Source organism: Nyctereutes procyonoides, unplaced genomic scaffold (genome assembly GCF_905146905.1).
Source record: "Nyctereutes procyonoides isolate TBG_1078 unplaced genomic scaffold, NYPRO_anot_genome, whole genome shotgun sequence".
Taxonomy (NCBI): Eukaryota; Metazoa; Chordata; class Mammalia; order Carnivora; family Canidae; genus Nyctereutes; species Nyctereutes procyonoides.
This window is the reverse complement of record NW_026575129.1, coordinates 7,838,425-7,852,428: the sequence shown is the minus strand read 5'-3', so window position 1 is coordinate 7,852,428 and position 14,004 is coordinate 7,838,425. Positions and strand designations below refer to the sequence as shown.

Below are 14,004 nucleotides of genomic sequence, written 5' to 3'. Positions count from 1 at the left end.
AGAAGCTGCTCATCAAAGTTTTAATGAGTGAATAAGGGAGTAGGTGAATGAGTAGGTAAAGGCAACCGTATGAGTCATAGTTATGCTTCCAGCATGAATCTCATATTAGCCAGTTACAAGTTTCTGATTACTCATTCTAGAAAAATCCAAAATAGCTGATCATGAGTTTAACCACTAGAACTAAAGAGAGCTGCAAATGAGAACATTTGACATGCAGGTGACAGGAGAGAGTAGCTAATTCCGGATAAAACATCACAAATATGAAAATCAAATATATTTGATAACATACCACAATAAAAGTAGGAAGCTAGGAAATATTTTACTTTATACTTGGAATGAAGAACTATGATACAATGAGGAGTCACTCTCAGGTCTATAGAATACTAAGATGCATATTAATTTAGAAAAATGACTTTACAGAGTAATTAGTTATAACTCTAGATAACCCAGAAGCATTCTCACCCAATCAGCTAGACTCCTCCTCTAAAACTCAACATTCCCTGGTCTGCTAGGCTGGTTTAGTTATTGATATTTGGAGTTTTTTCTGAGAAAACTGTGCATTCATTCTCCTGTTAGAATACTTGTCACTTTCCACTGTAACTAATTATTTCTTTCTGTACCTACTGTACTGCAAGAGCCTTGAGAAATGTAAGGGGCCATGATATTAATCTTTTCATTCTTAGCACATAGCACAGAAGTAAAGATGGATAGATCAATGGGCAAAGGTTCTTCATGGTGACTGTCAACTCTGAGCACCTTTCGACTTGCTTAAACTCCTATATAAACAATATGACCCCTTCATTATACCCAAGTCCATTTGAATCAAAATCTTGGTATGGAGCCTTTGCATTGGTATATTTTAAAAGTTCTAGTTTTTATGTATTTACTTATTTAAGTTCTAGCTTTTATTTATTTTTAAAAAGATTTTATTTATTTATTTATTCATGAGAGATACAGAGAGAGAGGCAGAGACACAGGCAGAGGGGGAAGCAGGCTCCACGCAGGAAGCCTGATATGGAACTTGATTCCAGGACCCTGGCATCAGGACCTGAACCAAAAGCAGATGCTCAACCACTGAGCCACCCAGGTGCCCCAAGTTCTAGCTTTTAAAAAAAGCATTGTCCTAACTTCATTTTCCTTAATAGAACCCCTTTAAAGTAGGCTGGTACACCTGCCCTCATCAGGGCACTCACTAGTACAGTACAGTTGACAATTCCTCAGGTCTCTAATATTTTCACTTTTTTTCTACCAATCAACAAATATCTATTGCAAGGTAAGTTATTTTGGCACATGCCCCTGAGGTAACATCCTTAGATAAGTTGTTCTTTGTTCTTTGGTCAATATTTTCACCAAGGACAGTGGTTCTTTTTGGCTTCTCTTATTTGTTTTTTCATGTAGGTTTTATTTCTGATTTTTTTCAAAGCTTCAAGTATTTGAGGTATAGAACCCTCTTGATTACCCCTCCCCCAAACCTTCTTCTCGCTCCCTTGGTTTTTTCTTTATAAGTACCTTGTAATAGCTATCTTATCTTAGTAACCAAATATCCGAATAAGTCAAATGAAGCCCCAATGGAATAATTTTAAATACAAACATCCTGAAAAATTGGGCTCTACCTGGATACTAGTAGCAAAGATCTCTGCGTCCAAATTGAGATCTCAAAATAAATGCTAGGATGCCAGGGTACTGATGGGCAGAGAGTATGATCTTTGTTAGTAAGTGGTGAAGGATAAATATCTCTTAGACTTGGGTTTGTTTCTTTTTTCTTTTTTTAACACTATTGTTCTAGGTAAGTGAAGTTTATCAATGTTATTACAAAAGGGTTTGTGATATGTTCTGATTTAAGAATTCAGATTTTAAATTGCTACTTTAAAATGAATTATTAGTGAACTGAGCCTAGAGAGGACTGGGAAATCCTGTAGATAATTATGATTATGGTGTAGATAATTCTGATTATGGTGTAATTTAATTCCATATCTGAGTGGTAGACGGAATTTCTATACGTAAAAGAGAAATTGAGAAACCATAGAATTTAGATAAGAAAAATAAATAAAGGGTCAAATTTTTTTAACATTTTTTTAGTGTTTTTATTTATTTTTTTTATTTATGATAGTCACACAGAGAGAGAGAGAGATAGAAAGAGAGAGAGAGAGAGGCAGAGACACAGGCAGAGGGAGAAGCAGGCTCCATGCACCAGGAGCCCGACGTGGGATTCGATCCCAGGTCTCCAGAATCGCGCCCTGGGCCAAAGACAGGCGCTAAACCGCTGCGCCACCCAGGGATCCCAAGGGTCAAATTTTAAAAATCAATCCCTCATAGAAGGTCTGGAGAATATTTAATAGCTAATAGGGAACCCAGGGAAGATGAGTTGTTAGGATCAAAAATAGCTGGATCTTGAACATAGATTCTACAGGCTAATTAACAGTCAATAACAATATTGCCTGAGGAAAGACAACCCAAGGGAGAGGAATAAGGTAGATGAAAAATTGTCTTTCCAAAGAAAAAAAATAAGGGCTTTATCATGGTGTCCTTTTAATATTTGTAAACAAGGTTGCTCAGGCTGAAAATTAGTTGTTCCTTCTTGATGCTCATGGGCCTGGCTCTATGTGGGAGATGAAAAAGAGATATTTTCATGTTTGAATTAAGTTATCTTTGTCTCTACTCAAGAGGAGATTAGATGGATTTCTGTCCCAAAAAAAAGATCAGATGTCCTGATCTAAATGGTGTATTCAAAATATTCTAAGCCAGGTTGGCAAATAAATGTAGCTGCACTACTGGGGCCACATGGCATCTACCTGAGGATTCTGGGTAAACTCAAGGATGAACAGGGACATTGATGGACCAGGAGTGGTACCTTCTATCTCTCCTACTTTACCTATTACAAATGTGAGACAATTTGAAACTAATTAATTAGTTAGTGAGTTAGTTAGTCAAGTAAATTTAAAGGTCCAGCAGAGGTCCCAGGGAATTAGCTCCAAAAATCTCCATTTCATCTCCAGCCTGCTGGTAGAGTCTATGTGGAAGAATGGGATTACTGGATATTTAAATATAATTATCTGAAAAGAAGCAACATAGTTTCTGTAGCAAGAAATTATGCCCAGAGAAGCCATTGTTTTCTGAAGTCTCAAATAAGGAACTAGCAAATATAATTTTGATATTCAAAAATTCTTTGACAGCCTACCACTCCAGAGTCATTTTCATGGGCCTTAGGGCTATAATTTGCACATTGATGAGTGTGACAAAGATCCAGAAAAAAAGACTAGGAATTCTCAGGATGCAAATGTTTATAAGTTATGAATACTCAGAGTGAGTGATCTTATGAATATGTGTTTGTAAATTCCTGGCAGGGAGTTCTTACAGTGAAATCTCCAAAGTGTGTATGGATTGACATTATTTGTATTAGAAAAACCCAAGCCAAAGAGGGTAGACTACCAACATACCTTTATAAGTCTGCATAAAATAGTCTAAGTGCAACATAATGATAAAGGTACAGAGTTATGCATATAGTAGGAATGGATTTGTGTGGCTACAACAGAGCAAAGGACCTTGAAATCCTTATAGAGTACCCCTTTCTTTCAAAGAAATGTCTACTGTTGTGACCAATTATCTAATCTGTCATCCCTTATTTTCTTCTCCTTTCTTCCTTAACTTACTTTTAACTGTTACAAAAAAAAAAAAAAAAAAAAGGAAAGGCATCATGAGTTTATATCTAGAAATCCATGTTCAGCTCTTGTCATTGTCCTCAGTGAGAAGAGACAGCAGGTAGCAATTGTGTGCTTTTTGAATGAAGCATCAGAACTCAGTTTATTGTCTTAATTATAAAATCCAATTCCGAATGATTTTTTTAATTCATTCTCATTGAAGCAGTCATAGATATAAAAGCCTCAAAAATATAGTTATTAATATAAATGAACTGTATGACCAAATATGGAAATTCCTATTTTGTTTGGGGTCTGCTATGTCAAATTTTTCTTATTTATAAATGAATGTACTATATTTCACTATGTTTAAAATAGATGAGGCCGGGATCCCTGGGTGGCGCAGCGGTTTGGCGCCTGCCTTTGGCCCAGGGCACGATCCTGGAGACCCGGGATCGAATCCCACGTCGGGCTCCCGGTACATGGAGCCTACTTCTCCCTCTGCCTGTGTCTCTGCCTCTCTCTCTCTCCCTCTGTGACTATCATAAATAAATAAAAAATTAAAAAAATTAAAAAAAAAAAGAATAGATGAGGCCTTTTTTCTGTAAATGATAATGTCTTGATCTATGACAAAGAGAAATATATGTGATTTATTACAAAGATGTTTAATTTTCATTACATTATATTCTGTGAACATTTATATCTTGTCTTTAATTAAACATGATTTATTCAAATTGAGGTCTGTTTCCATTTAGATTGCTTGCAGTGTTAATCACAGTGCAAATAGCCTTCACTGCTAAAAGAACTCCTGCATTATACTAATATATAAATGCTTCCATGTAATTTGCATGTTATTTCAGTCTACATGTTACTAGATGTGTACATATGCAGAAATATTTTACTTTTTTGGCTACTATATTAAAATACCTAACTCCTTTAATGTAACATTTATATTTTTACAAATCCTAGATTTAAGGTACTTTTTTTGTTTGTTTTTGGGGGGGCTAGTTTATGAAATCAAAAAATGCACAACCAGTAAAAGGTCATTCTTTATGCAAAACTGAGCAAGGATATAAAGCATTCTCACTTCAGCAAATGCAATTCCAGTTTATTCTACCTTGTGTTAACCTCTGGATAAAGGTGTAACTGTTGTTTACTTTAGAGTCTGATCTTTTTAATTATAATTTCCTTTTTAGATGATGATAGACCTGGCCCGATGATCAAATGGCTAGAAGGTCCAAAGGTTGATTTGTTGCCATTAGATTCACATTCACCTTGTGTTAACTACTATTTATTGTGTAAATTTTTAGAGGAAATAAGGAAACAAAGAACAATAGTACCTACATATCCTTGCAAGTATATAAAATGACTCTGGATAGTTCTCACATCATTAGCTATGAAAACGTCTTCTATTAACATTTTAAAGCAGCCAGAGCAAGGTTTGGTTTTACTCATATAGTTCAGAATTAAAATGAGAAAACACTTGGAGCCTCTTACCTGAGAAATTAAAATATATATTGTACCTATCAGCATCAAATCCTGTGTGGGTCTCTCTGTTCTGTTTTCCTTCATTCATTTATTAATTCCATTCCAGTACTGGCTTGGCTAGGTCTTTCTGAAGTACAAGGGTACGGAGGATACTCTCCCAACTAACACCAAGTCTTTAGTGCCAAAAGATAAAGACAGTTCCCTCCATTGGCACTAATGGTTCATCATTACCTGCCCCCTATCCACATCCTCTGACTCTTGGTCTAAGCACTCCCCTTCCCACTCTGTGCTCCAGACAGGCTGGCTACTTGTGTCCCTGAACACATCTCTTGTGAAGTGAACATTTCTCTTCAAAGTTGTGACTCATTCTGGTTTCCTGTTTGGAAATACACTACCACCTCCATTCTGTCTTTAATTTTTTTAGAAAATTTAAATTCAATTAGCCAACATATAGTACATACTTAGTTTCAGATGTAGTGTTCAATAATTTATCAGTTGCATATAACACCCAGTGCTCATCACATCATCTACCCTCCTTCATGCCCATTACCAAATTACCCCATTAATCTTAATTAAAGCTTTCCTTCAAGATCAGATTATATTTCCCTATGTGATCTTCAGACATCAATACTGTTTCTTCTTCATAAGTATATAAAATAATATCTTTATATTTATATTTTTATATATAAAGTTATATCCAACTTTACAAAATAAGCTAGTGTGTTCTCTAACATGAAGATTTAACTTCTTACCAGCCATTGACATATTCTCACCAAAAAAAAAAAAAAAAAAAGATTGTAGTCAGTATGATGCAGGGAAAGGCACAATAGGCATGTTCCCAAGTAGCCAGTTATTGCCCTTGCCTTACACTGAGCTGACTATAAAATAAATAGCACAGTGACTTTTGTGCCACTTTCAAAACATAATGAAAATATTTTGTATGTTAATTCAATATAAATCAAGACAAAGCAAAATTTTGATTTAAACTAAAAAGAATATATATTTCATCAAGTAATGATAAATGGTGTCTTCTTTCCTTCCCTCCTTTCCTTCCTTCTTTCCCTCCTTCCTTCTAGAGAGTTTTAGTTTCAGATGTCTGGGAGTCTGTTATATTTTTTAGCATACAACTTTTTTAGAGATTATCAGATTCTGATTTTATCCTATTATTTGATGTTATAAAATATTCAAATTATTTAGATTCTTTCTGAACATAGTCATGAATTGTCTCTACTGTCAAATTGTGATAGTCAATGAGAAACAAAAAAGGAGGGCTTTTTCAGAGAAAGTCATAACCTGCCTAAGGAAATTTAGACTAAACTTTACAGTAAGTGTAAATTGAGAGGGAAGTGAGAGGGTAAAATGACAAACTCTGATACCATGAGGACAAGCTCTTTAGAAGAAAGAAGTTAAAAAGAAAGGGCAAAATAGAGATTTTCTTCTATTTTATTCTTGTTTGGTCTTCAATGCGTAATTTAATGATCATATTGCTTTAAGCACTGTGAAAATCCAGGACTTCAGAATATTGTTTTGATACATTGTGGTATATCAGAAGAGCCATTACATATCTGAAATAATTTGTTTAGATGGTATGCACCACTATTTCTAATCTTTTGTTAAAAATTTTATCAAGAAACAATTTTTTTTTTTTGGTACCGTGATCTCCCAGATAGCACGTGGCATTCATAGATATACAAAGAATGCAGGATAGATGCTGCAATTGTAAGGGTCACAGTTTAACTAGGTGAGAAGATGAAAGGCACATCAATAGATAATTCCTAGGTGACACTAATCAGGTCTGTAAGGAGCTGTGGGAAGTTCAATGGGAGTAGATGATAAGTAGAGAGAGGGATGGGGAGCAGTTGCGCATTAATCCAACTACTTTACTAGCTTTCACAGAACCTAGCATGGTGCTGTGCTTAGAGGGAATGCCTTCTAAATATCAGTGATGGATATTTGACTGAATTAGTCCTTATTTCTTTTTTCATTTAAAATCATATTCATTGTATCTGTTGTCCAAAATTAGCATGGAAATTAGTACAATTTACTGAATGTTTTATATTTCATATGATTTTGCATGAGGTATGATAATGGTATATCAAAGGTAAGTCCCTTTAGTCATCCTAATTTTAGAAATCCTTGAATGAGATTAGGAAGTGATCATCATTTACATTTATTATACTTTGCTTAATGTAACGAGCTTTAGCTATTAACTCTAATTTGCTTCTCATCGCATTCATCAAAGGCGAACTATTTAGAAACTAAAACATCTCTGTCAGTTAGAATTTTAATGAATTAAGATGAAATGAGACAGTGTTAATTGGCAGTTGTTGCTGCAGGGGAGGTTTCTAGATCTTGTAAGTGATACCAATTCATCTCTCTATCAGGGTTAATTTGCTTGATTTAATTCTAAGGATACACTGAATATTTCCCCAAACTATTCATATTTATTTTCATGATTGGAGAATGGTTTGCTTCTGTTGGTGTTTCATTTGGGTTCTCAATTTCATTTGAACTTGATTATTAATCAGTTGTTGATTTTAAGCACTATTTCTATTATTGACTTGACACCCATACACACACACACACACACACACACGTAATTGCATTACTTAGATTTTGTTTTATTTGAAAGGTCTAAAGCCTTCCAATAACTAATCATTTTTTTCACCAGTAATTCTCATTCTCTCTGTTCTTTCTGTTTTCTTCAGACATAAATGAATGTGAAGCTGAGCCTTGTAAAAATGGTGGAATATGTACAGACCTTGTTGCTAATTATTCCTGTGAATGCCCAGGCGAATTCATGGGAAGGAATTGTCAATACAGTAAGTATTCGTATATGTATATATTTGTTGTTGTTGTTCGCATGGCCTCCATTTATTATGGAATCTGGATCAAAAATATAATTTGCTTCCCGAGTTCATAATTTTTTGAAATGGCACACTTCATATTTTTATTGTTAATGTAACTAGTATACATATATTCTTCAAGATAGGTCTCAGTGCATACTAAGCATAGGAGTGGCCACCTTAAAGTCTAAAAAGAGGGCAGCATTTCTGCAGAGATCCACGTGCATCTATTCTATGCATCCCATTTGGCTTTTGAGTATGTGTATGACCTAAATTTCCACCAGAGTGGTTACACTGCTTCAGACAATAAATTCAGGGCACTCTAACCTGATAGCCTCTACCACAAATAAAAGGAGGATTTGTATTGAGCTGGCATATGTATTAGTAAGAATTTTATACACTGTTTGTCTTTTTGGAAGCCTAAGAGAGTAGGGTCTTGGGATGATATAGCAAAGGATAGGACAGTAAATCGCCTGAAGTGTTTACAAAGAAGCACAAAGCAACCCTTCTTCCCAAAAAAAAAAAAAAAAACCAAACTCGGAGAAAGTAGTAACAGGATTATAGTCATTGGGATGAAACCAGAATTGGGCACAAATACATGCTAATGAGAATAATAATGATATAGCTTAATTGCTGGGCACTTCTAGAAACTCCATAGTGCTACTGCTTTGATGCATATTATACTACTAGAGCATTACAACGTTATGCAAATTCAGAAGGCAAATGCAGAAACTGAGACACGTGGGCTATGCTGTTTGCCCAGGCTGTCACAATTAGCAACAGAAACAGTACTAGGAAAAAAAAAAAAAAAAAACAGTACTAGAAGAAATGTAGAATCAGGGCTTGTGATTCCCAGTTCAGTGTAGTTTCCTCTAAATCAAGATATCTCTTCAGATAAGACTGAATGAGATAAACACAAAAGCACACTACACCACCTCTCTCTCTTATATACATGTTCATAAGCCCACGTGGGTATGCACACGTGTGCACACACACACTCCTTCCTTTTTAGGCAGAGTAACAATTTTACATGTCACTTCTCTTCCTTTCCCTTTGACAAGAATACTTTATAAAGTAAAACAGGGAAAATTACTTAAGGATTTATTTGGATTATGTATATAAACAAAATGATGATCTATGAGTGCTCGTCCTGAAAAACTTTATTGAATAATGAAATCCTAAATATCAAAGAAATACCTTGGATGAGCAGAAGATTTTCTAAACTTAAAGATAGTTGGGAAAGACATTAATTGTGAGTTGGCATAGGAACCTTTAGGCATGGATGAATGGAAGGAAAGGACAGCATCAGTAAGCAGGTTGATCATACAACCAAATAGATGAGTGGCCACGCAGTCAACTAACCTAACAACCTTCCTCTGAAGCATTTAGCTAACCATATGGTAAGTTAACTTAATTCAGATTCAATTGGTCCTTGGCCCTCCCAGATACAGCTCTTCCATTCTTCTTTTCTTTGGTTTATGGGACTTGCTGATGGCTGCCTACTGAGCCCTGGAAGTTGTACTAAGAAGCACCCCAAGGTATCTGTTAACAAACAATTAACATGATGCAGACCAAAAAACTAACATCAATGACTATTTGATTTTCATGCAGCCAAAACAGACATTGGGTGCCAGAATAAAGCACCTTCCAGACAGTACTAGAACTTTGGCAGAGCTTAAAACAATGCCTGGCTACAAACATGACATATAGGAGGCCTGGCCAGGGGAGCAATAGGAAGATGACACATTCTCATTTTCCTAAAAGGAGAACCCTATATAGGGGACATGTCATGGACCCCTGCCTCACAATGAGTGTCATTCTGAGATGGTCAAACAATAGCCCTCTGAGTGCCCTGAAGAAGAAGTGATGTCTAAAGCTGTAGACACCCTGGGACAAAAGAGCTAGGTCTTGAAGCTGTATATATATATATATATATAGTTGCCAGTGGGTTGAAAATTGAAGGAGACTTGGATATGAACTAGACATTGAAACTGATGACTAAAGCCTATTCTGTCCCTCCATCAGAGATTTTGCTGAGGTCACCACATCTAAAAATACCCTTGAAAAGAAAGAAACTTTTTTTTATTATAAATTAATTTTTATTGGTGTTCAATTTACCAACATACAGAATAACACCCAGTGCTCATCCTGTCAAGTGTCCCCCTCCGTGCCCGTCACCCATTCACCCCCACCCCCCGCCCTCCTCCCCTTCCACCACCCCTAGTTCATTTCCCAGAGTTAGAAGTCTTTATGTTCTGTGTCCCTTTCTGATACCTCCCACACATTTCTTCTCCCTTCCCTTATATATATGTATACAATGGAATATTACTCAGCCATTAGAAACAACAAATACCCACCATTTGCTTCAACGTGGATGGAACTGGAGGGTATTATGCTGAGTGAAGTAAGTCAATCGGAGAAGGACAAACAGTGTATGTTCTCACTCATTTGGGGAATATGAATAATAGTGAAGGGGAATAGAAAAGAAAGAAACTTGATTGATTATGGAAAGACACATTGAAATAGATCTTGAACTTAATTGTCACCAGTTTGTGTCTAGTGTCTTGCTATTATGTCTAATAAGTGCCTTTGCTTTCTTTGACTTCATTTTATATTTATATAATCCTTTTATGTAAACTCAGATTTCTCTTTGAACATGAATGGAATAGTGGGTTTCTTAATCTATGATATGCTTTAACAAAGAGATCAGGGAAAATTACTTAAGGATCTACTCTAAAATAGGTTCTTATTGAACCATTTGTTTTTATTTTATCAATTTGCAAGAGTTTATAATAAATTGAGGATCCTTACTCTCCCTACTGTTTTGGTTTCTATAGGGATATGGTTCTGCTTTTTTGTGTGGCTTCTCAGAATTGTTAAAAAATCCAGAGTAAGAAAGTGCATCTGCCACAGTGACGCTGTAGAGCACATTGAGAAGTTAAGAGTATTCACTCGCTACAGGGCACACAGAAACACCTGCAGGTTACAAATGGTGCCGGATCTCAGCCAGTTGAGGTTAGGATCTTGGGCATTAACAGTGCATAGATTATAATCAATGTGCCCAGCATCCACTTGGGAGTAAGATTTATAAACTTTCTTCTGAACTTTGTATCATTTCCCATAGGGATACCCTTGGGTTAGCTTATGCCAACAGTTATGGCAGAGAGACCATTTGTTTCTGCAGATATTTCAGAAGGAAGAGGAAAGAGAAAATGATGGAGACTTAATGCTGGGTAGGTCAGAGGATATCGTACTGAAATGCTGGTACACTTGTGTTCAAATCCAAACTGTCTTCACTCTAATCTTAGGTGTCTGCACTCGTATTATCTCAATTCATCCACTGCTTTCTTATATCTCCTGATGAGTTAATTAAGTTCTGGCATATTTTAAAATGAAATAATTCTCAATGCCCTCCCAAATAATAAATAATAAAAGACAAGCACCTAGGTGGCTCACTGGTTGAGCGTCTACTTTCAGCTCAGGGCATGATCCTGGAGTCCTGGGATCCAGTCCTGCATTAGGCTCCCTGTGGTGAGCCTGCTTCTCCCTCTTCCTATGTCTCTGCCTCTCTCTCTCTGTCTGTCATGAATAAATAAATAAAATATTTAAAAATAAATAAATAGATGAGTAAATAAATAACGGAGGAATAGAATTGACTAAAAACATCTATATAAAAGTAATAAACTATAAACACAAATAATAAACTTGGGATATAATTACAATAAACATGAAAGGAAAATATTTCTTATCTTCAGCTTATTATGTCTGTCAATTCAATAACATTAAATACAACAAAAGAAAAAAATATCAAAAACATGAGCAGAGCTTTCCCACAAAGGAAGTAATTTGAAATTTATATTATTGTTGAGTTGTGTCATCTTTACTCAGTATACTCTTCAGTTTTGAATTTATTAGGCTTGTAGTACCTTTGTGATCTGAAAAGAATAATTATGTTTTAAATGTCTATTTAATGAGAGAGCACTACATATATGAATAAACTGAACTGACCACGCATCACTCTGCTTCTTCCTCTCACCCCATATCTCTATGCCCTCTCATTTCACAAACGGAAATACAGATAAATGGAAGCAGATGAAATGCTAAAGAGGAACAGAGGCTAGCTGACATACTTTAGAAAGAATATGGAAAACAAAAAGGAGGAGAAGGGAAAGAGGTGAGAGCTGTTAAACCTGGCTCCATGCTAATGCCTGGGTGGATCAGTGGTTGAGCATCTGCCTTTGTCTCAGGGCATGATCCCGGGGTCCAGGGATCTAGTCCCATATCAGGCTCCCCACTGGGAGCCTTCCTCTCCCTCTGCCTATGTCTCTGCCTCTCTCTCTCTCTATGTGTCTCTTATGAATAAATAAATAGATTCTCTAAAAAACAAAACAAAGACCTGGTTTCATGTTAGCCATCCCAGGAAACACACATATTCTCTCTCTCTCTCCCTCCGTCCCTCCCTTCCTCCAGGTTGAATTTGTCCTTATTTGTGGGCAGGGAATTTTAAGGCAAAGAAGGTGACAAAAAAAAAGTTTTTTTAAAAGACATAAAAAGTTCTCATGAGACAATTTTACTAGAGAGAGGCCATTCCCTCCTTCTACATGTGCTTCTTACATAGTCTGTTAACTCTGTCTACTGCTGGAGGGAGTCTGTTACAGCAAAAATCAACACATGTCACCTAGTAGCTGAGAATCTTCCACTGACTTCTGAGCTCAGAGTGAAACTTACAGTCTCCCTGTTTCCTGAAGCTAACAGGACCTGCCTGTACCTCTGCCCTATTCATCACCTCTGTGACCACATCTCCTGGGACTCCTCCCTTTTTGTGGACTGTTTCAGCCACTGTGGCCTCCCCACTGTTCCTGTCCCACATCTCTGGCCTACAGCATTTCTGTTTCCATCTCCCTTTTTCATTTAATATTCTATTATGATGTTATGAGTACTCCAGTACTTCCTTTGAGTCTTTGCATAAAAGCATCCTCCCAATGAGGCTTTCCTCAGCCTCTGTACCTCCCTACCTCAACATACTAAAACACACCCACCCCCTTATCTGTTATCATTTTCTCCTTAGCATTAATCATTAACATATCATATTTTTACTTTTGCATGTTGTTTATTGACTATACCCCCAATGGAGTATATCCTCCATGAGGGAGAGATTGTACTACTGTAATCACAGTTGTCGGAAGAGGACTAGCAAACAGTAGATGTTCAATAGACATTTACAGAATGAATGAAAGAACCTACCATTCTGAGTTCAGTATAGACATGGTATCTGATTTCTTAGTGTCCTCAGCTACCATCAAGTTATTTGTTACCTGACTTCCTATATTTTTGAGCAGTATTCTAAAGATGTTTTTGCCAGTGTAATGAAATATAACTTGTTATATTAATTGATACTCAATAAATGATACCACAAGTTGAATTGTTTTTCTTTGACTTTAACAAAATCTTCTATAACTCTGGTTTGCAATAGGATTATGCAGATAGCTTTTAAATAAGAGAAATAAACAGGGACTCTGTTCCTCTATTTAGACCACTTCTGCATTATCAGTAGATACATATGAATGCTGTGATCTAAGTACTACCACTAGTAAGTCTTGAAAACATAAAAGTGGTAATTTTGGATATAATTCTTTAAGTGGTGTCAACACACTAATCTCGATATATGTGTACATATCATATCATCATTTCAACCTTTCTCTGCCTTTCCTTCTTTTATACGTGCCCTTCAATTTTAAGCAATTTATTAAGACTACCTTTGCCAGTGCAATTAAGTGAAATATTTTTAATATTATTGACATACTACATTTTTAAAACCTAAATATATTTTTTTAATTTTCAGTTAAACAATTAAAACCAAGATGTTTAAGATATGACTTTAATAAATATTATTTAAAAATCTATATAATTATTTAATGTATTATTTAATTAGTATAGCTATTACTTTATAAAAATAAATTTATATCTAACTGATCCATTATGACACAATGTCCAATTGTACAGTAATAATTATTATAATTATGCAAATCAGTCAC

General features: G+C 35.7%; 1 protein-coding gene across 2 annotated transcripts in view; it reads left to right on the top strand.

Annotated features, from left to right (window-relative positions):
• The window catches only part of EDIL3 (EGF like repeats and discoidin domains 3), a 397,168-nt gene that overhangs the window by 220,629 nt on the left and 162,535 nt on the right, over positions 1-14,004 (top strand). For both annotated transcript variants that reach the window (XM_055342305.1, XM_055342303.1), the window contains one exon: positions 7,832-7,945. In XM_055342305.1, coding sequence (XP_055198280.1) covers positions 7,832-7,945 — 114 coding nt within the window. The remainder of the gene's footprint in view (positions 1-7,831; positions 7,946-14,004) is intronic.